This window comes from Pseudonaja textilis, chromosome 1, assembly GCF_049901715.1.
Source record: "Pseudonaja textilis isolate UNSWEBS1 chromosome 1, rPseTex1.2, whole genome shotgun sequence".
Lineage (NCBI taxonomy): Eukaryota > Metazoa > Chordata > Lepidosauria > Squamata > Elapidae > Pseudonaja > Pseudonaja textilis.
The window spans coordinates 90,658,251-90,683,058 of record NC_141990.1 but is presented as its reverse complement, the minus strand read 5'-3'; the positions used below and the strand labels follow the sequence as shown (position 1 = coordinate 90,683,058).

At 38.5% G+C, this 24,808-nt stretch overlaps 1 protein-coding gene across 2 annotated transcripts in view; it reads right to left on the bottom strand.

Moving 5' to 3' along the window:
* The window catches only part of ARHGAP18 (Rho GTPase activating protein 18), an 89,590-nt gene that overhangs the window by 51,103 nt on the left and 13,679 nt on the right, over positions 1 to 24,808 (bottom strand). Inside the window, exon 1 of one of the 2 annotated variants that reach the window (XM_026705485.2) lies at positions 13,380 to 13,609. The exons of the other annotated variant lie outside the window; for it this stretch is intronic. Coding sequence (XP_026561270.2) covers positions 13,380 to 13,522 — 143 coding nt within the window. The 5' untranslated portion in view covers positions 13,523 to 13,609. Of the gene's footprint in view, positions 1 to 13,379; positions 13,610 to 24,808 lie in introns of those variants that run through there. 2 annotated transcript variants of the gene reach the window in all.

The window sequence follows — 24,808 nt, the reverse complement described above, 5'->3', positions numbered from 1 at the left end:
CCATGGAGGTCTGGATATTGAGTTACACTCAAAATTAAAGTGGAAAAAAAACACTACAGGCTGATCCAACTTTGATGTAATGTCCTTAAAACAAGTCAAAATGAGGCTCAGTAGTGTGTGTAGCCTCCACGTGCCTGTATGACCTCCCTACAATGCTTGGGCATGCCCCGATGAGGTGGTGGATGGTCTCCTCAGGGACCTCCTCCCACACCTGGACTAAAGCATCCCCCAACTCCTGGACAGTCTGTGGTGCAACATGGCGTTGGTGGATGGAGCGAGACATGATGTCCCCGATGTGCTCAATTGGATTCAGGTCTGGGGAATGGGCGGGCCAGTCCATAGCATCAATGCCTTCGTCTTGTAGGAACTGCTGACCCACTCCAGCCCCATGAGGTCTAGCATTGGCGTGCATTAGGAGGAACCCAGGGCCAACTGTACCAGCACATGGTCTCACAAGGGGTCTGAGGATCTCATCTCGGTACCTAATGGCAGTCAGGCTATCTCTGGTGAGCACATGGAGGACTGTGCAGCCCCCTAAAGTAATACCACCCCACACTATTACTGACCCACTGCCAAACTGGTCATGCTGGAGGATTTTGCAGGTAGCAGAAAGTTCTCCAAGGCGTCTACAGACCCTGTCACATCTGTCACATGTGCTCAGTGTGAACCTGCTTTCATCTGTGAAGAGCACAGGATGCCAATGGTGAATTTGCCAATCTTGGTGTTCTCTGGCAAATACCAAACGTCGTGTACGGTGTTGGGCTGTAAGCATAACCCCCACCTGTGGATGTTGGGCCCTCATACCACCCTCATGGAGTCTGTTTCTGACCGTTTGAGCAGCCACATGCACATTTGTGGCCCGCTGGAGGTCATTTTGCAGGGCTCTGGCAGTGCTCCTCCTGTCCCTCCTTGCCCAAAGGCAGAGGTAGCGGTCCTGATGCTGGGTTGTTGTCCTCCTACAGCCTCCTCCACGTCTCCTGATGTATTGGCCTGTCTCCTGGTAGCACCTCCACGCTCTGGACACTACGCTGACAGACACAGCAAACCTTCTTGCCACAGCTCGCATTGATGTGCCATCCTGGATGAGCTGCACTACCTGAGCCACTTGTGTGGGTTGTAGACTCCGTCTCATGCTACCACTAGAGTGAAAGCACCGCCAGCATTCAAAAGTGACCAAACCATCAGCCAGAAAACATAGGAACTGAGAAGTGGTTTATGGTCACCACCTGCAGAACCACGCCTTTATTGGGGATGTCTTGCTAACTGCCTATGCTTTACACCTGTTGTCTATTCCATTTGCACAACAGCATGTGAAATTAATTGTCAATCAGTGTTGCTACCTAAGTGGACAGTTCGATTTCGCAGAAGTGTGATTGACTTGGAGTTACATTGTGTTGTTTAAGTGTTCCCTTTATTTTTTTGAGCAGTGTATTTCATAATGACCCCCATCCTATCTCAGTCCCCTATGCTTCCTGTCTTGTCAGACCCATCCCTTACAACAAAGGAGAAAACAAGCTGTTACAGCTCTAAACAACTTTTAAAACATGGGGGTTGGGCTAGTAGCTGTACTTATTTTTGAATGGTCATGTAGGCAGTTGGGCAGGGCAGAAGCTAAATTTTATCTCTTTGATGTTTTCATGATGATACTCTAAATAATGTAACAATTTTGTGCTTTCATAATAATTCTAAGGTTTCTTGGGTCTGATTGCAAGGTTTGTGGGAGGGCGTGATGAGCCTCTGTTCTATAAAGATTACTTTATAGCTACTGTATTGTACTATACTGTACTGTACTACATTACACTACCACTACCACTACACTATACTGTATAGTATATATACTTTATATATACTGTCACAGAGAAAGGGGACTCAATCTATTCTCCAAAGCAACCGAGGGCAGGACAAGAAGGATGGAAACTTAACAAGGAGAGAAGTAACCTAGAAATAAGGAGAAATTTCCTGACAGAATAATTTATCAGTGGAACAACTTGCCTCCAGAAGCTGTGGGTGGCTCTCCAACACTGGAGATTTTTAGCAAAAGCAATAGCACTTAGACTTATATACCTCTTCACAGTGCTTTACAGCCCTCTTTAAGCAGTTTACAGAGTCAGCACATTGCCCCCAACACTCTGGGTCCTCATTTTACTGACCTCGGAAGGATGGGAGGCTGAGTCAAGCTTGAGCCAGTGAGAATTGAATTGCTGGCAGTCAGCTGGCAGTCAGCAGAATTAGTCTGCAGTCGTACTGTATTCTAACCACTGTGCCATCACAGTACTTTTAAGAAGAGGTTGGATAACCATTTGTTTGAAATGGTATTCCTGCTTGAGCCCGGAGTTGGACTAGAAGACCTCCAAGGTCCATGCCAACTCTGTTATTCTGTTATACTTGAACAAATCTTTTACGACATGGCAACAACTCCATTAGCAAGCACTATTTAGTTAAGTGCCGGGACAAAAAGGATACCTAACCTTCCTTGGAGATTTACTTATAAACAGACTAATTAGAAATGTTTTGCAAACCTCAATTTACCTTAGAGGCTTGAACCAAGTACTGAAATACTGCTGAGACAGGGCATACAAACGTGTATTACAAAACATTTAAAAAAGGATTTTCCACTTCTTGTGCAGATGAATATAGTAGCTGTTGCTCAAGGAACATCATTTTCCTTCAGAGAAATTCTTGAGACTTAATGGCAATGAGATAACCTTTTGGGACATAAATATAACATTAAAAATATAATGGATACTAGGAGAAAACAAAATCTTCACTATTTAAAGGCAATCCCTGATCATACAGAATATTAATCATTGACAAATAGAGATTGAAAATAGTTTGTTTTTTTTACCAGGCCATTGGTTTCAAGACAAAAAAGCACCGTTATGACTTTAGAAAGTATGGTGCAGAGAGGCTTAGTTCATGTTTAGGGAAAAAACAAGTACTTTAACTCACAAGTCTTTAAACAATGACATACTCATACAACTTTTAATCCCCACAGTTTTGTATTTTAGTTTCCTCATAATATTGTTGCTATAAATGAACATGCATTTGAGGGTGACTCAGATGCTGACAGAGCATGCAGCTGTTCTTTTGACCAAAACAACATCCTTTTATCAGGATATATGTTACAACTCCCAAAATAGCTGTTCAGATTTCCTCTGTACTGTAGAATAATTCTGAACAGACAAAAGGTAGAAAGCAGTTTGCATTTCTCACCCTCTGTTAATTCCTTCATTTCCAGTTGGAACCTTAACTGATATTTTTCACTTACAATTCAAATCCATAGAACACTATTCATTTACCTCCAATAACCTGACACTTAACAGCACAATGTGTGAGTAACCTTAAGCTCCAAGTGCAGAGTTTCAGAAATAGCCAATACGTTGCGTAAAACCTAGTCTGAATCAGATCTTCTTCCACTTTGCTCACAATGCTAATCTGAATAAGGAACCATGTGTTCAGTTCTTTGAAGAAATGGAACATCCTCTGTACTCCAATGTCCTTAATGTCTTCACGTTAGTGGTCTAACCTAAATCAATCTTTTGTACTTCTTAGAAGATCCTTATATTTAGAAGGTATGCTGCAATTATGAATATCATGTTTTTGTCTCTACTTTTTGAGACAAAGCTCAGCGATTTTTACGGTACAATAATTTTTGTTCCAAAAAAACCTTTCAAACACAGCCAAGGATTTTATGGCAAGGTCAGTCAAGGACTTATCTCAATTAATAGCTAGTCCAATAAAGTGACAGAATGTACTTTGTTCATTACATACTTGTAATGATCTACTTAGAAGTCTGTTAGCAAAGGAATGTTTTATTGGTTTTGATACATGCATCACGGCATAATTCTCATTTGTGCAAGTGCAAAATGAAAAACTAGTGTACAACACTAACAAAGGGAATACTACTTTATTTACTTTGTAGAGATTATAACATGCCTACATCTTTGTGTGGATATTATTTATTCAAATGGTACAGTGCAGAAAGCTTGGTAGTGCGTACACATTTATGCAAGTGTGCATTAAGTAGAATACAGATATGCAATTGATGTTGGTGACAGTGCTGCACTCCATCCCCTCTCTCAAGTAGGAAATTAAGGTATAACAGGTGAGAGATATATTCAGGTTCTGGACAAACCTTCTAGACTTACCTCCTAACTTATTATAATAATACAGTAGCAACAATCGACTGTTCTCAATAGCTTTGTTTAAACATTTTCTATAGCCGAAGGATCATCACAATAATATCCAATTGCAATCATAGCATTTGGTTCTGTGAGAGCCACTTGAACATTCACAGTCCTCAACAGAACATCTAGCAAGCAGGTAGTAGGTACACCACACCATCCTTCCAAGTGTGTTTCAAAGACAAGCAAGTCAAGTTAATTGCTGAAGATACACAAGTATTTCTTCCATCAGACAGACAGGAGATGCCTAGTCATTTGAAATATTTAAAAAGGGGAAACAGATGAGGATTTAAAAGCCTCAAAAGAAGCTATGAGCAGAAAACTGGATATTTGATACACTGAACAGCATCATGGGATATACAGATGTTATAGTACATGGCAAAGTTGCACAAAATGTCCATTTAAAAAAAAGGCGCAAAACACAGTGGGATCACTACTGAGTGGGACCACTATTGAAGCACTGGGATTCCTGGTAGCCTAGTGGTTAGAATGCAGTATTGCAAATTAACTCTGCCCACAGCCTGGAATTCGAATCTGACTCAAGGTTTAATCAGGCTTCTATTTTTCCTGAGGTCAGTAAAATGAGGACCCAGATTGTTGGGGGCAATATGCTGACTTTGTAAACACTTAAGAGTGCTATAAAGTATACAAGAATATAAGTATGTAAGTCTAAGTGCTACTGCTACTTTTGCAAATGTGCATGCGAAGACAACTAAGGAAAGCCTTCAAAGCATGTGTAGCAAGTTTTTTTGAAGAATGCAGCTTAACACAATGAGAAATTATACATATACTATAGGTATATTTTGTGAAGCACCCTTTTCAAATACTACACATAGCCAACTATGCAACTGTGGTTGCCCACTGTGGTTGCCCTCTGTTGCTCTTAGGGAATTAGAAGCTAGGGAAATCTTGAACCTTTGTTTGAAGGCAGAAGGTGAATATAGTGAGACAAAATGAAACCTAGACAAGATAGAGATGCTGGGAGTAGAAAAGCAGTGCAACTGGTTTTATACAGAGTTTAAATCTAATCATTATATATTCATCAACCTATGATCAGAATGGAATGGAACGGAACGGAACAGAACAGAACGGAACAGAAGAGAACAGAAGAAAATAACAGAGTTGGAAGGGACCTTGGAGGTCTTCTAGTCCAACTCCCTGCCTAGGCAGAAAACCCTATACCATTTCAGACAAATGATCATCCAACATCTTTTTTAAAAAAATTGGGATCAAAATTTCAGTTGTGAAGTGATGCAAGCATTGAGTAATTGCATGATCAGACCCGATTTTATTGTCATTTTTACCACAGTTAAGCAAAAAAAAACAACCATGGTCATTAAATGAATATACATTCCTCAACTCACACTGCTTGTCGGAAGTTGGCTAGGAAGGTTGCAAATTTCAATTATTTGACCGCAAGACACTGCAACCATCGTAAATGCAAGCTAGTTGCCAAATGCCCAAATTGTGATCCTGTGACTGCAGGGATAATGAAATGATCATTAACTTGAATGGCCATATGTCACTATTTCTGAGGCCATCCTAACTTTGAACTGCTGTTAAACATTCCTAAATTGAGGATTATTACTTCCCATTCTTTTACTTAATCACTATACAAGTTGATAGAAGTATCCCTCAAAGGATCAAGAGTCAGTTAGGATCCATGGCCTTTGTAGTGGGGCCCCTGGTTTTCTACCACTGAAAAGGTTAGAGTATCCTGTAAATGTAAAATACTCTACTTCTGAAGGATGTGATCTCAATTTTCTCCCCATCCTACAAAAAAAAAACCCCATAGGCCAATAATGGAAATTATTGCATTAATTAAGATTAAAGCATTTGACTATTAATTGTGGTTTTGAAGCGTGCGTATGTGGGGCACTGGGAAAGTGCAGCCACAGCATGTCTATTTTCCCAAGGGGCAAAATAAATTCAATCCTTTTGGACATGCTCAATTTATTCTAGATTACAGCCTGAGTATTTAAAAATATTAATTATTGTTCATAAAAGGATATTGCTCTACCAGTATATGTACACATTACCCTTTTCCAATGTGACTTTCTGCAGAGGTACTGGAATGCTGCTCTCAAAATGTCAAATATTTGAAGAACACAAGATTGAATACGACTTACTGCAAATGGATATCAAGCAAGAAATAGTGAAGAATAGCTAATTTCAAATCTCTGAACTGCTAAAATTTACTGAATGCCTTAACACTATTAAGTGAAGAGATACATATATACATATACTGAAATATAAATAACTCAGAAAATGGATATTTTTCTTGATTTATCCTGTAGAGAAACTCTCTTGAATTGTTTGCTATCTATATATGAAATTTCTCTTGAGGCTTGTCATTGGCATGTCTCTTATATCTCTCCTTATCAGCCAAAATAAATGACATGAAAGAAGTTACTTATCGGTAATGTGCTTGTTCTACCAAAAATCGCTTAATGAAAACGAGCAATAATCCCTTTCTCTTGTATTAAATGTGGTAAACAAAACCTAATCTCATTAGACACACTTCTTTCAGGAATTCTGCAAATAGTTTCAGTGCAAGCTCAGGTATCAATGTTTAAAGAAACACAAAAAGGATAGTTTTTCTTTAGAAACCTCTGCCCTGGATATATAGACCAGATTTGTGAACTGATTTGCTTAGACATACCATATTCCTTTAGTACTAAGATTTATAAATCTGACGTGGTTTCTATAAAAAACTATAGAATTACAAACTAAAATTTACAATTATACATTACATTTTCTCTATTTTTGTTAATAGAGAAATATTAATAGTTAAAATATTAACTATTTAAATGTTAATAGTTAAAATATTTGGATACAATGGAAAGACATCAACATTTACAGCCATTAGCTACATACTTTAATTATCCAGATTAAGGCCATGAATATATAAGCTTTGGTGTTCTTCTAGTTCCAGTTGTGCACAACTAAGCACTAATTGCAGAGCTCAGAATACTAATGACAGGAGACCCAAAACCTCACTAGATGACAAGGATACAAGAACTGGGCAAAGCCGTTAAGCAAAATTAATTCAGGAAATCTCTTTATTCCTGAGTATATAAAAGTATACATTGTATAATAAATGTGCAGAAACATTCCCTCTATATACTGGAAGTGAGCAATCTTCAGACCATGAACAGCATGTGATCTCTAAACCTAAACTCCAAACCAAAGTTGCTCCCTTTCATTCCACCACTTTCATGCAACAATATATGGACTATTATACTGGTTGATATGAAACATGCATTATTTACTCTCTAATTATGAGAAGTTGTGTGTTTTAAGCTAACAGATGAAGTCATTTGTTCAGACAACACTTAATAATTATGCACATCAAGCAATTTAGTGAATAAAAATGGTATCTTCCTGATAATCATGTCTCCTTGCATACTTCTGTATAACACAAGCAAAGGTTTCTAATAGTTCCATATAATCTTTCTACTATGATTGAATGTGACTGAATGCATTTTCCAGTTATTTACATTACCACTGTCCCTGCCATATCATAGATGCTTTTGAAAATATGTGCCTTATTTCTGAGGATGAGGAAGTCATTGCTGTTTAGAGGAAACAGATTTGCTTTGTTGCAGGAAGGAACAAATAACTCCTTTGGTGATAACTATTTTAAGATTCTCAGAAGAGGATACAATGCCTTTTAAAATATGTAGCTTCCTATATTCACTAATATCTATTCCAAAATAATGTTAATTGGTATTGTTTGTCCTTCTCAATGCAAAAAAGTTATAATACATTTGCATATTTTCAAATTAATGTAAAGCAACAGCTTTTGATACCACTATTTGTAAGAGAAAAGACATAGGAAACCCTGTTTAGGAAATACCACTCCACACTCCATCATGCTGCTTTGTAATGAGCTTTCTTAAGAGTTTCACTGAGAGAGAGGTGGGAGGTTTCCTTCTCAAAGATTATACTATGATCCTAGCATTGTACAAACTTTCCCTTAGTTGTTCTTCTGCCCCATGCAAGTGTAGGGATCCAAAAGGAATATTCAGAAAATAAAGGTTTTAAGCAAATCAGTCCTTTCCCATAGAAGCTCTATAGACAAAGCAATATTTAAACCAGTCTGTGGATCCCAAAACAAGAAATATCCTACTGAATCTTCCCAGCTGCCACATGTTTTATTTTTGTTTTTGACATTATGCATGTTATTTATTTTATTGTAAGTCTCATGTCAAAGTGAGGAGGGCAGTTATACAAATCAGATGAATGAATAAAAGCGAAAAGTGGTCAGGGTTCATGTATCCCAGAAAAAAGTCATGGTCCATAGAATGCTAAATAGGGTGAAATGCACAATCTCAAGTTCCAACACTGCCTTATGATACAAAGCACCAGAGTCATTCCCGTATAAGTTCAATTATGACTCATCAGGGTTCTGATCCCTGGGGAGGCATTCCTCTTAGGGAGACCAACTCTACAATCTGGAAGTCATCTGCCATTCAATTCATTTCTATTTAGTATATGTCCTACATTTGTATAGTAAACAGTCCCATTCAAGTCAAAAATTGATTTCCCCCACAACTGAAAAACCAGTTGGCCAGGGATGAAGAACCTTCTATGGCTCATTCAGGAATTCTGGGAGTTGAAGTCCATAAGTGATAAAAGAGCCAAGTTTCCCTACCTCTGGCTTAGACCATTTGTGAGAACATGATACTCTAGGCTGATGACTCATTTAACTCTGGTCCGCCCCAGCTCTGCCTTCAAAAAATTTCAAGTTGTGCAGAAATGGACAAATTAACTTTGGCATTAAAAAATAAAGACACTTCAATATACTACAATAGCTGGAACTGCTGGTACAAATGGATAGACCAAAGATAGACTTCACACTAAAAGGCAAAAGAGGATAGGATAAATCCATAGTAGTGATACACAGATATATGTAAGGAGTAGGTGTGTGTATATGGCATAAAATAAGGATAAAAAAGAGGTCTTACAAACTGTTGAAGATGGGAATGTTTTTAATTGTTTTCTATTTTTTTCTTTCTATTTTCTTCTCCCTTTCTTCTTTTTCTCTCTTTCATTTATGTATGTGTTGTTGGTTTGTTTTAATTGTAAAATCAATAAAATTTATTTTTTAAAAAGAAAGAAATTAAGGTCCCATCAATGACACATTTAAGCAAAAAATTATTGATAAGAAGGCAAGTTCTAGTAATAAAAATTTGAACATGAGAATTATTTTCCCCTTTAGTATCTCACAGACTCTCTAGGGTTCCATGGAATACGCTTTGAAAAACCATTCATTAGACCATTTCACTCTCACTTTCACGCATCTTTTATTATATGTCACCCACATGCGCAGGATTTTTAAAATTACAAGATGCCAGATCCCAGTCCAAGACACTTACAATCTAAAGTTAACTGCTAAATAAAGGAAGGACGGACGAGTAGAGAGGAAAAGAGAAAATAGATTTAAAGGTTTTAACTAGGAAAATTAAATTGATTTTATATCCCACAATGTCACATTAAGCAACATTTATTTATCTTTCTATACTCTCAAATGGATTGAAAGTGATTTACAACTAGCCACTAAAAATTTGTAATGTAATAATTTAAAAAATCATTAATAAACTACAGTAATTAAAATAATAAAATCTAAACATAATTAACGTATTATTAAATTCATCAAGCATAACAAAAATGATAGCAAAAATCAGTCAGAGCATACTCCTACTATAATTGTAAAGAAACATTCAGCATGAAAACTTCAGTTTCTATTTTTGCCATATATCTATTACTTTTTTATTGTAACCTTCTTTATTTCCTTATCTGATCATTATGAAAGATGAATAGGCACTGTAACTTTTGGGTGGGGGGAAGATTAAGAGAAAGTTTTTAATTTTTCCAAGCATCTTATCTATATGCTACTAAAACTTTCGTTCCTATAACCTTTAACTGGGCAAAAGGGTGCATCATTAGGACAACAATTTTTGAACCAAGATATTTCAAATGTGATAACTTATAGAATATGTCCAAAATATGGATCTATGCCACCCAGGGAATTGAAATTTGGCAAATTTTGTAAAATATTTTATGACATAAAATTATCATAAAACAGATTATAACATAAAATAACATGTCATAAAACATTTCCTGCACCAATGTTTGATTGTGCTATACTTTTCAAATGAAGGCAGTCCCTTAGCAGCTCTGTCATTGTTGGAGGCATTGAAGAAGCAATATCTCTGAAACAATGATTCAATGAGTCATGGGCTACCTAATTGTGTTTATTTATTTATTTTGCTAAGGCCAGTAATACCTCCAAATGGGTAGCTCTTAGCACTACCTATCAACAGGTAATGTGCAGTTTCCATTTTTCTATCCATTCTTTTGCAGAAAGAACAAGAGACTGGAAAATTGAAGGGAAAACACAGATGTTACAAAAAAGGAACAGAGGAAGGACCAATCACAACATCTTGTGTCTGGGACAGGGCAACTGCAAAACAAAAGACTATCTTGAAGAAATGTAGAGAGCTTGCATTGTTCCATGTACAACAATGAAAAATTAGTCTCACCGAACTAAGCAAGATACCCAAAAATTTGTAACTGAAAAGCCCTTTACTAAATAAAATAAGGAGTTATAATGTTTTAGGGGGGAAAGGATAAAAACATCTATACTATTTTCAGATCCAAATAACTCCTGAGAATGTCTCTTGCCATAAAAGACAAAGTATGCAGCACATCCTTCTTTCTTGGACCCACATATTAAACTTTTCCACTACTCCACAGGACATCAAACCACAATACCATCATTTATTTTTGGAGCTCAACTTTGGATAAGTATAAGTCTATAATTTGAACTGCTATCATCAGATATATTTTTGCTTTCTGGGCTTGTTTTCATTTTCTGTTGCATAAATGTTTTGAATCAGGTTTAATATAACAACAGCAACAGAAAGAATGCCTCAAAACACTGATCCATGATCCTTTTGACTCAATGCCCTTTAGACAGTAGGTTCTACAAACTTTATTTACATTTTCATTTATATCACTTTTATATAGAGTTCGAGCTTCATCAACTTCTTGCTTTGCTGTAACTCAAGTTTGTAAAAAGAGACATTTGGAACCCACAACTAATAAGTTTCAGAGTGGGAAGATAACTTGGAAAACAGTATGCAGCAGCTCAAGAGCACGTTTGGGATCCTTCACTTCCTTCCTATCCTAAAGAATATTACACTTTGGCAAGCTTGTGAATTTCGGAAGCTCAGGTCTAAATTTCTCCTTAACAATGCAAATGCTGACTTCATCAAGTATATCAGTCATTTCCTTCATACTGCCATCCTGGTTCCAAACCAAAAGTTGGACAGACCAGAAAAAACCATACCACAATGAAATAACTGCTTTCCTGAACAATTATTGATGTAAAGAAAAGACTCATGCTAATGTCTCAACTTATTTTTAGAGGCAGTCTTAAATATACATCTGCAGTTATAATGTAAAAGAAAATGTGAAAATATTTAAGTATTTGGGGAGTTTTTTTCCATTATATTTTTCAGTTGAAGTAAATGTCTTCCAATTTCATCCTGTCTTGGGAATGATGAAGTCATTAAAATGACTGGAAAAGCCTTCATTTTAGCTTTAAATCAGCACAGACTCCATGCACATTACTATATAAAAGAGAGTAAACTCATTGACAAAATCCAAATATGTTTGTATATTTAAGTGTTTATGCCATAAAAATGAAGGAATTATATCGTAGTAGCTTATCTTTAAAAAGCTTTAAAAGTATACAATTCTTGCCTTACATATATTATTTTATTTTGGGTGTCTTCAAATCATTGTTGACTTCTGGTGACTGCCTGGACAACTCCCTGCAATTTTCTTGGCAAGATGTTTTCAGAAGTGGTTTGCCACTGCTTCTTTCCTGGGACTGAGAGAAGGCGCAAGGCACTCAGTTGATTTATGCCCGTGATGGCGAACTTATGACATGAGCAGAGCCATTTGTGCATGCATGCGAGCCCCAGGCAAAGTCCACCTTTTGGGGGTCATTAAAAGGAGATGATGATGATGATGATGATGATGATGATGATGATGATGATGATGATATCAAGTCCATCTTTTTGAAGCTTGAAGAAATACAGAACATTGCACGGCACCAATATTACGCAGAGAACAAACTACCTCTCCATAACAGAATGGATTATATCCCAGTCTTGATGACTTAAATTATGCCAGCCTTTTCCCATCCAAATGTCTTGCAACAACTGGATTAATTTATCTGTCTCTGAAGCAAGGTTTTTTTTTCTGAACAAAACTGTATGCAATCAGTATTTTTCATACACTATCAATTCAGAGAGAGGAAGAAAGAAAAAAATGAGATCATTAAGGAAAAATAAGGTGGCAGGGGGAGGAGCTTTGTGAAGCAAAGTACACATACCAGGAAAGTCGACTGCACCTCTGAAAACTATGTGAAAGGGATTTTAAGTGACAGTCATGCTATTGGTTAGAAAAAAATTAAGCTTGCACTTTAAAAGGAATCTTATTTAACTTTTTGATACAACTAATTTGCATTTTAATGTAATCTAGAAAATTGCTTTTTTCCCCTGTGGGGAGAAACTGAGTAGACCAGCACACACTCTTTAATACTTGTTCACCCACTATATTGCTGAATCCCCTTGGTTACAGGAAAGTATTTGCTGGTGTGTAGAATTACTTTAATACAAGTAGGGGAAAATACATCTGGAAGCAGATTTGGGAGTTAACTATCAGAGAAAGAATGTGTTTAGACGGCTGTTGCTGACACATGCGAATCCAAAGCTTCCTCAGCTGCCTCATTTTCGGAGCCAAAAAAAAAAAAAAACTTTACGCCCCGCAGACCATCTGAGAAGGCGACATAGCGTGGTTGATTACGAGTTACTCCTGCAGGCAGTATTATTATTTAGTAAGCAACGGAGGTTATTCGCAACGCACATTTGTTGCACGCTCGCCTACAGGGTCCATCTGCACCACCCCTCGAGGTTGCTCTTCCAACTTTCTTCTGACACTTAAAACTTTGGTCATATGATTCACGGCACACCGCGGCCAAGTCCGTCGTACCTGGCTCCGAGCGGCCCCGCCTACGTCAACAGGTACGCGAGCCCCGGGTCTTACGCCACCCGGACACCCGGCTACCAGGCTTCCCCTTTTCAAGCGAGATCGCGTGAGAGTGCCAGCCCTTCCTACCTTAAGGGGGACGCTTCGGCATTTTCCTCGGCATTGGCTCCCGGCGCCTCTTGGGCGTCCTGGAGGGAGCGGCGCCGGCGGCTCCCGCTGCTGGGATGATACGCTGTTAGGACGACTCCTTGGGAAGCAGACCAGCGGCTCATGATGGGAGCGAGAGCATAATGGTTCTGCCGCCGACATGAAGAGGAAAAAAAAAAACACCCGAGGCGCTCCGCGAAGTTCCTGCTCTCTCGGGTCCTCCCCTCGAAGGCCGGCGCTTCGGTCAGGAAAAGGGGAGGAGTGAGATTAGCTGCCTTCTTCCAATGAGCCTCCGCCGTTCACCCGAGTAGCGTTCGCGGGAATTGTCCCGGCCCTTTCCCCTCACCTCCCCGTCCGCGCTTGCCTCGCTGTAACTTAAGGATTTCAGCAGGCGAGCGGGGCTGGCTGTGCCTGCCAAGTTGTCTTCCGCCGCAACTGTAAAATACAGTACATCATCTTTTATTCATACTGCCCTCTGCGGAGGCACTCAGAAAGAAAGCCCAGAAGGCAGATCTTTTCTCTCTCTCTCTCTCTCCTTCTCCCTCTCTCTTTTTCTCTCTCTCTCTCTCTCTCTCTTTCTTTTTCTCTTTCCCTCTCTCTCTTTTTTTCTCTCTCCCCCTTCTTTCTTTTCCTTCTTTTTCCTTCTGCTATGTAAGATCATGTTTCAATCCTAATTTGAAGACATCCTTCTCAAAACTCAGAGCAGTCGAAAAGAAATGACTCACGGAGATTGGAAGAGCAGCATTCCTGGTGGGAATTTACAACCTGGTGTTATGCTTATTTTCTTCTCTTTCCAATGAGATATAGCTTGTCTTTTCTCTCAGCCCTACAGATTTGTGCTAACCAGCAATCGGGTATTATGCAAAGTGAGAAAACAAAGTAGAAAATTGGAGATTTATTCTGTTTTAATATCAAAATTGTTCTATATATTTTCCTGTCGTTCTTCATTTTATTCACTTTAGCAGTCATCACAGGTGAAACTCAAAAAATTAGAATATGTGCAAAAGTTCATTTATTTCAGTAATGCAACTGAAAAGGTGAAAGTAATGTTACATGCAAAGCAAGATAGTTCAAGCCATGATTTGTCATAATTGCGATGATTATGGCTTACAGCTCATGAAAACCCCAAATCCACAATCTCAGAAAATTAGAATATTGTGAAAAGGTTCAATATTCTAGGCTCAAAGTGTCCCACTCTAATCAGCTAATTAAGCCAAAACACCTGCAAAGGGTTCCTGAGCCTTTAAATGGTCTCTCAGTCAGGTTCAGTAGGAATCACAATCATGGGAAAAACTGCTGACCTGACAGTTGTGCAGAAAACCATCATTGACACCATAAGGAGGGAAAGCCTCAAAAGGTAATTGCAAAAGAAGTTGGATGTTCCCAAAGCGCTGTATCAAAGCACATGAATAGAAAGTTATGTGGAAGGGAAAAGTGTGGAAGCAAACGGTGCACAAGCAGCAGGGATGACCGCAGCCTGGAGAGGATTGTCAGGAAAAGGCCATTCAAAAATGTTGGGGACTTTCACAAGGAGTGGACTGAGGCTGGAGTCAGTGCATCAAGAGCCACCACACAGAGATGGATCCTGGACATGGGCTTCAAATCTCATATTCCTCTTGTCAAGCCGCTCCTGAACAACAAACGTCAGAAGCGTCTTACCTGGGCTAAAGAAAAACAGAACTGGTCTGTTGCTCAGTGGTCCAAAGTCTTCTTTTCTGATGAGAGCAACTTTTGCATCTCATTTGGAAACCAAGGACCCAGAATCTGGAGGAAGAATAGAGAAGCAAACACTGCAAGATGCTTGAAGTCCAGTGTGAAGTTTCCACAGTCCATGTTGATTTAGGGAGCCATGTCATCTGCTGGTATTGGTCCACCATGCTTCATTAAGTCCAGGGTCAACGCAGCCATCTACCAGGAGATTTTGGAGCACTTCATGCTTCCTTCCACAGATGAGCTTTATGGGGATGCTGACTTCATTTTCCAGCAGGACTTGGCACCTGCCCACACTGCCAAAAGCACCAAAACCTGCTTCAATGACCATGGGATGTGCTTGATTGGCCAGCAAACTCGCCTGACCTGAACCCCATCGAGAATCTATGGGGCATTGCCAAGAGAAAGATGAGAGACATGAGACCAAACAATGCAGAAGAGCTGAAGGCTGCTATTGAAGCATCCTGGTCTTCACCTCAGCAGTGTCACAGGCTGATAGCTTCCATGCCACGCTGCATTGAGACAGTAATTGCTGCAAAAGTACTGGGTACATATGCATGCTTATACTTTTCAGAGGTCCGATATTGTTCTATGTACAATCCTTGTTTTATTGATTGCATGTAATATTCTAATTTTCTGAGATTGTGGATTTGGGGTTTTCATGAGCTGTAAGCCATAATCATCGCAATTATGACAAATCACGGCTTGAACTATCTTGCTTTGCATGTAATGAGTCTATCTCATATATTAATTTCACCTTTAAAGTTGCATTACTGAAATAAATGAACTTTTGCACTATATTCTAATTTTTCGAGTTTCGCCTGTATATCATCTGTAACTGAGATGCATTTGAGATGCATTTGTGGCTTATATCAGTGGCTTGGCTTCTGTAGTATGAGCCCAGGTACACATTTGCAGAAATCAGTCTATCTGAGATGGCTCAGTCAGAATTCCTAAGGGCCATCTTTGCAATCCTCCACTGTGTATGAAATGCACTTTTGTATCTGGAGACTGGTTTGGTTTCAGCCGTACTGAGAATCCCATTATTTAATTCACCAGTCCCTGATAGTTGCAGAAAAAAAATCCCATTTTCTTTATAAATTCATATCTATGAACAAACAGAGCTTTTATGTGGCATGCTCTACCTACCTATATCTCTTAAAGCAGGGGTCCCCAACCCCTGGGCCGCAGACCAGCACTTGTCTATGGCCCACCAGGAATCAAACCGCAAACACGAGAAAAGCTCCATCTGTGCATACATGTGGGATACAGGCAGCGTGCAAAACCACCAAATCGCCCTCTATGGAACCGGTCCCTGGTGCCCAAAAGGTTAGGGGCCACTGTATTAAAGGACAGATATTGTAACTTATTCTCATTACATCTGCCCTTGCAAAGATGAAGTAAACATTGGAGGCCATATACTCATGTACTGTTCTCATTGTAGTGTCATTGTGTCATCCACAAGGTGCCTATTTAGAGCAACATGTAAGCAGTTTGTGCAGTTTGTTATCACATTGGTCCTCTGCTGTTTCTCAGAAAATGGCCAATTTCTGTACTACAGGCATTCCTCAATCTATACCACAATTGAGCTCAGAATGTATGTAGCCAAGCAAGACAATTATTAAGCGAGCTTTGCCCCATTTTGTGACCTTTCTTGCCACAGTTGGTAAGTGAATCATTGCAGTTTTTAAGTTCGTAACACAGTTGTTAAATGAATCTGGCTTCCCCAAGTGCCAGGGAGATTCAGACAGATGAGTATAAAGATTTATTGCAAGCTTAAGCTCTCTACAAGAATCTGAACTACTAACCATTAAAGCAATTTGTAAATAAGGAATAAATAAGGAATTCACAATGAGCTGGACTTAGATCCCTTGTGGCCATGAAGGAACTCATGACTGATGACATGTTTCACCCCTCCCTCAGGCTCTGTCTGGTCATCTACATATACCATTTGTCTGCTCTTGACATACTGCTTGCCCATTATACACTGATGGCTGCAAAGCAGTGCTGAAAGAAAAAAAAGGATCATTGCAACCTTCATAAAATGAGTGGGTTTTTCCTCTTCCATGCTTCTGATACAGAAGAAGCCCATGTGAAAGTGAGACCATCGGTGGCATTTTCTTTCCCATTGCCTAAATTTTCTGCCACAAATCTCATGTGTGGCAGACAATTTACATCAATTCAGCTTGGAAAAGCCTTCAAATGTAGTCATGCTGAGATACCATGTTCGTAAGGCTTTTTAAGCTTCGCAACCCAACCCTTTTGTTGATGACTCCATAAATAGCTTCTCCCTTTCAACACTAAACCCTAGAGTCACAGGAGTTGTTGATAGGCCATTAAGTGAATTGAAAACATTTTCATTTCTCTAACATTTGTGACAATTTCTCTGCTGAGGAAGAGCAATAGCACTAACACATATATCGCCCCATGGTGATTTATAGCACTGTCTGAGCAGTTTACAAATGTCAGCATATTGCCCTCAACAATCTGGGTTCCCATTTTGCTGACCTCAGAAGGATGGAAGGCTGAGTCAATCTTGTCAGGATCAAACGCCAGGCTGTGGGCATAGTTAGCCTGCAATACTGCATTCTAACGACTGCACCACCACAACTTCCACAATAAATAGAGTCATCCAGCTTGTGTAGTTCTGAACTTCTGAATGATGCATACAAGTGATTCTCAGCAGTGGTAATTGGGACTGCAATTTCCATTGCTAAGCAATGCCATTATAAAGTGCAATATCACATTATTGCATTGCTTAGCGATGGAAATCCCAACAGTCCCCATTGCCATTGATAATTGAATCCCACCAGTCATTAGGTGAGGATGCACCCTGATCCAAGCCATTCCCATCTTGGTATCTCCTGTCCCTGAGCTTCAGTAAAGTAAGGGACTGCCTCCTCTTGAACATCTCCCCCCATCTGGAGAAAGGATGGGCAGAAAGGATTCCCTTTTGGCTCCCTTATCCAGTAGCACTACTCGGCTATGGTAGCAGCAATTGGTACTTGTGCTGTCCAGACAGTTTAGAGTTAATGGGATTTGGGATAGTTAATTAGGAATTGAGAGCTGTCCCCTTAAGGGAATGCATCATTGTAAATGTAGTTAAGGTATCCTGGGAAATGTAGTCCATGTCATGTGGTCACTGAATTGACCCTTGTTGGGTTGGGGAGGCTCCCTCACTCTTGCCTGAATCCTTTACCATGCAGCCGCTTCAAATCATCATGGGGATGAGAGTTTATTATCTTTCTACACCATAAAGACAGATATGCAAAAGATTGGACATTAAGAAGAACCTTGTCATAACTGTGAGTTGATAAGGATGCCTGATGAAACAATAAAAGAGACTTTGTATGGATGCTTTGTGGAGCTGCTCTGTCTCTCTGTCATCCAGAGAGTAATAAGCAGAACAGTACTGGTGCTGAAATAAAAGCCCAGGGCCTTCAGCAGTAGTGGGATTCAGCCAGTTCACACCAGTTCTGGAGAACCGGTTGTTAACTTCCTGAGCAGTTTAGGGGACTGTTTGTTGGAAGAACTCATTAAGGCAGAGAACTGGTTGTTAAATTTTTTGAATCCCATCACTGGCCTTCAGCAGTCTCAACCAGCCACTCCCAATCCCAATCCCAGGCCTCCACTTCATCCCCAGTGCCAAGCACTCCAGTGCCACAACCCAATGATCCCAGCTGCCTCCACCACCCTGTGTTTCAGTGGGCCTGCTGCACCTGGCTGACCTTTCCTGCTGTCTTCCTCCACTGTCTACACAGCATGCCCGGATAGCCTTATATAAGGTAGCTACCGGCTACCTTAGGTCTTCTTACCAAGGTCACATTTGCCTTTCTCCAAATTGTGGGCAGCTTTATTGAGATGCTTCAGAAAGCCTCATCAACCAATACACACTGATATAAACCATTATATGCAATGGACTTTATGCAAGCAATCTGTTGCCAATCTTTTCATGGCCATTCAGGACAGACATCTACTGCACACTCACCAAACACCATAGCCCCCTCCCTCCCTTCCTTTCATCTTCCCATTAATTGTCCATCCTCACAAAGGCCAATCTATTTTTTTTCTTTTAAACAATGCATCATCATGTTCTGCTGGACACATCATCACACACACTAATTTGGAAACCCTTGATTTAAAGCTACTAAATTTTGCCTGCAAAATATGGATGATCACTAGATGGAAACAAGGATTCTTGTGTTACTCTTTGCTGCCATCTGTTGATCATCTGAATTCTTGGAGCCCAGAACTGTTACTCTGATTTACAAGGAGAAGGTGACTGCCAAACATGTGATAGGACTGATTATCAGTTTGTAATGAAAATATTGAGAATAGGTACCATGCTATTAATCAGATATTTGTAATTAGTTAACTTAAATTTATCAGCTGCCTAGTTCCAGTAGGCTCCGAACCTTGGAGGGGAGGGAGCATAGAATCAACTGTACACAGCTCAAATCAAACTATTTAAACCTTCAGATAATATAGTGATTAGGAAAGTCTTCTTAAAAATCAAAATAGCATAGAGTAAGAGGTTAGAGCCCCAGTCGTTAGTGGATTCTGGTACATAGGATATATTTAGATGCACAGGATTTTCTCCTCATTGTTTTTTATTTAATTGTAAGACACCCAGAGTCAATATGTAGTCAGGCACTCTCTAATTCAGGACTGTCAAACTACCAGCCCACGGGCCAGATGCATCACATGCTGGCCATGGCCACGCCCAGTTTAGCAAAGGGGGAAAAAGTCCTGATATATCACATGACGCTGCCATGATGACACGAGTTTGACACCCCTGACTTCATGTGAGCCTAAGGCACTTTTGCTGATATAGACCTAAATACTTGTTTTTGTCTCCACAATTTAAGTTTTCCACAATTCTCAAAGGTCTTGGAAACCTGTGTTAAAAAGTGATGTAAATGGAGCCACCATCATAGGAAAAAAAATAAAGTACATGGAATCCAAGTACTTGACACAAAAATTTCTCTCTCCAAACTAAAGGTATAATATTTACTACCAAAACTAATAACACCTTATTATTTAAAAAAAAATCTATACATTTTAAAGCTTCTGGTGATATGAATAGGAAAGTCAGCTATAAGATTTCACATTCAAATTCTAGGGATAAGCATTGAACATAAAGCTAATTAATTTATAAAGTTACACAAAGTAGATATAATATAGTTGTGAAGTCCTCAGAAAGCCTTCCTGACACATTTTCCTTTATTAAATTTATCACGTAAACATATTTGCTTTTTGTATTTTTATATACAGAGTTTTTCTTGATATTAAATAATCCTCTTAATATATGATGTTTAAAGTGATACATACTAACCATTCATACTTGTGGAGATATACTGCGAATTATCCAATATTTATTTTAGAATATTGTTTGGCAATGCTGTTACCTCTTGATTGTTAAAACACAACAATAATGTAATAGAATACTTTGATAACTGTAAAGTTGTGCAAGTCTACATATTCACTGTTTTAAACCCTTGCCCTCTGTATTTCTGTGGTTATGTATGAAATGTTAATAGCTGTGTTAAAGAAAGGATTATGATGAAAAAAGCTGGAATAAGTAGCTTTAAAGTACACGCAGACTTTTCCTCCCCAGAGAGTACCTAATATGTTATTAGAGAATTTGGTGGGAGGAAAAATAATCCATTTTCTATTTATAAAAGATTCTTTCAATAGTTCAGTAGTTTATTACATATTAGGTATTACAAGATTATTCACCAATAAAACAATATATGGCAACATGTCATTATTAAAGGCTGCCAATTATATGAGCATGACTGCTTTGTTTTTTCTATTATAATTATTTCTGCTAATGTGGATATTTGTTTCTTCTTGCATACAGAACTATTTTTGTATACTTATTATTGTTTCAGCGTTCTGTATTTCGTATCACTGGATTATAGGATTATGGTTACATTAGGAATAAGTACCGTAGAGCTGAATTCTGTTTACATTTAAAAGGACTTGGACATATATAACTAGCCTACAGTATGCTTTGCTAATTCAGCTATCTAAAGGTAAAGCCAACGGATTTAAGTGGAGATAGCCCTTAGAATGCACAGAATTGCAGCCCAAATCATTTACACCAATATAAGTATATTCTATTTAAATAGGACACTGGTTTTAAATTGACCCTTTGTCCTTCAATTTGCTTTTTTTAAGGGGATGGTGGTGCTCTCTGGTGGTTGCTTTTATAACTATTGCTAATAAGATTAGTGGAATTAAGGATATGTGCTTGGATATCGTAAATAGAAACACTGCATTCTTACTTCTTGACCATAAGGAGCCACAAAAGTGGATGGTAAGAACAAGGTACATGTAAGGACATCGCAAGAGTCAAATAGATAAAGATAACATCTCCCAAAGTCCATTCTAGATCAGAAACCGCACACTTAGGCTCTTTTTAAAAATAAAATCCTCTACTAGAGAGCTCATTATGTTACCATTTTCTGACTTACTTGACCATTAACTACCATGTTCAAATGAGAGAAAGGTCTCTTAGTCCTAAAAGCATTTGTAGTGATTGTAGCCAGGGAAGAATTTTACATTCTGCAATATGTTGTTCTGCAATAATGTTATTTTCAGTAGTCTGCCATAAATTTAAAACATCCAGAGTTATTAGTCATGATGTAAATAAATAAAGTCAAAGTGTAGTAGCCTTCCATAAGACTTGCTCTTCTTTCGACCTTACTAAATTAATGTATATTTACATATATTTATAACATATGAAGAACGGTTACAACATAGGAAGAACAGTTACAGGAACTGGGCATGGTTAGTCTAGTGAAGAAAAGGATCAGGGGAGACATGATAGCGATCTTCCAATATTTGAGGGACTGCCACAGAGAGGAAGAGGTCAAGCTATTTTCTAAAGCACCCGAAGGTCCAGACAAGGAATAATGGATGGAAGCTGAACAAGGAGAGATTTAACCTGGAAATAAGGAGAAACTTTTTGATAGTGAGAACAATCAACAATGAAACAGCTTACCCTCGGAAGCTGTGGGAGTGCCATCACTTGAGACTTTCAAGAAGAGATTGGACTGCCATTTGTCAGAAATGGTGTAGGGTCTCCCGCTTGGGCAGGGGGTTAGACTAGATGACCTATAAAGTCCCTTCCAACTCTGATTATCTGTTATCTGTTATATTTATATAATATTGTGCAAAATGGACAATTCATCAAGATGTATCTGCTTCTTCTGAGTTCTGACAGAAATTTTATCATAACCAAAACTACTCTGTAGTGGTTGATCAATGTCCACCTAAAATATTCGTTGCTAAAAGGATAGCTCCAATGTCTGCCACATTTCTTTTCTCACCCTTCCTGTTTTGTTTTTCTATTCAGCTTGGCTGATGACAAACCCCAGAAGTCTGCAGGCTTTGGGGTACAATTAATTATTATCACAAATTAAATCCCACATTTTTAATATAGATTTGTAAAAACTACCATTCTGGAGAATTCTAGAATATATTGTTTCCTTTTAAGGTTGTGTCAATCATAACATTCTGAAGGTGCTCCCTTGCTTTCTGAATGATTTGTTTCTTTGTTACATTTCTAAACTGCCCATCTCCCTCAAAGAAGGGCTTAATCAATCTCCATACCTCCTACTTCACCTTACTTGAAAGCTTGGACATTTGTGGACCGAAGGAAAACAGAAAGGTCAAGCGTTTTCTAGTACATTCTGTTTATAGAATGATAGGTTTTACACATGCGTGCTTTTTAATTGTTTTACAGTAATTAATGATAAATCCTTTGTAGTAAATTACCCAGGCACATACACACAGTGTCATAGCACTGGTTCGGTACTTTTTTTATTAATAAAAACTAAATAATTACTTGCAGACAATTTAAGTTTAAGAATTTAAATTACTTAAATTCTTAATTCTCCTTAAAGGATTACAGGCTTTACACAAACAGAAAGCTCAGTTCATGCAGTTCACATCATATCTAGTTTGACCCTGAGCATCAATTTTGTTTTTTGGCAGCTATATTTTCACAAATTGTCGGTTTAGATTTTAGACTCATAGACTCAGATTAAGCATATTCATGCTTCTGAAGTGTTATATCCCAGTTGCTGTGATCTCACAACATGTTCATCCATTGTTTACTGAGCTGTGACTTACTAAATTAATCCAGTTGTCTAACTTCACACAACACACATGAACTATTCACTACCCCATCTGTCATGTGAAGCCAGGGTACTATACATAATCATAATTTTGTTTGAATGATGCTGTAGTCAACATATTCAAACATTGTTTTTGCAAGCCAAATGTCAGTGTTCCAACCAAATTCTCCATCCCAAATTCCTCACTCAGAAACAAAGTCCATCCAAGTAAGAATTTATTAGAGAAGTCATATTGGCGCATTTGGAGAAAACTAATCTGATTTCTCACGTTTTCCCCTGCTACACTAAAGCTCAAATCCAGTCCTTGTTGATGATCCTCAAGTCACATTCTCCAATCCACCTCCATTCTGAACTCCCGCAAACTCCAGCGACTCGGCCTTGAGCTCTGGTGAAAGAAGCTGTCGATCCCCCCTTGTGGCAGCCCTAAATCTAATTCAAAATGGATCCAGAGCTGACACCTAAGTTATTTGGGGTGACTCTGGAATTTCTCTGAATCAAAGTTCAATAGAATGATTTTGTCTGCTACAACAAAACTAACCTGGTAAGTGTTCTAATCTAGAACATGTAAGTACGGGATCAGTCAATACACTCAGTACTAACTAGACTAATTTAGTAAACGTCCCATAAGGTGCTTTTTTTTCCCTCTCAAAGCTTCTTGGATGATAAGCAAAACATTTTCTAAGAAAACAACCAAAAAAATCCAGTTGCCTTTTGATAAAATAAAAAAGCATCTTTGGGACAATCATGACCTGGATGATTGCCAATCTTCATAGAAATTTAATAAGTGTCAATTATAAAAATAGGCATAAAGCTACCTACAACATTTTTATGCTACCCCCTTAGAAAGTACATATGTATGTTTTCGCAGTATGTATTCTGTGATACTTCAAATCAAACTCATTCTACCATTATTTTCCTAACCGTATAGAACAAATCAGACTCTTCCTTTATTGAAGAGACAGATTTGGTTTAAATTTTTTAGTAAATTTGGTTTTTCTTCCCACTGTAAACATTCTAGAATTTGAATCTGAATCTGAATGTAAATGAAATGAATGTTAATGAAGCTGAAATGTCCTGGAATTGAAAACTTCATTGTTCCCTGACAATGACAGGAGACATTTAGTAACCAGGAGATAATGGTTTCCTCCATTCATCAACAATTAAACAGGTGGTTAGAAAAGGGGAAAAAAGATTGCTCTGGTTGCTAGGCAGTGATTCACCATTTGTGCTACATTCATTCATGTTTGTTGTATGTATTCAACAGATAAAGAGACACTTTACATAGATCTATCTAATTTGGATTCTTTGTTATTTTACTATCATTCATGTCACAGAATGTAGGCCTTTACTAATGTTTTATACACAAATCTGACCTAGCAGCTGCTCCACATGGAGACATTGGTCCTTTAGAGCAGGGGTTGCCAACCTTTTAGACCTCAGGGATCACCAAACTCATAATTTTAAATCCCAGGGACCACTAACTGATTCTGTGGGCACTGCCTAATTTGTGGGTGTGGCTTGATGATCATGTGACTGGCTGGACATGGCTTGTAT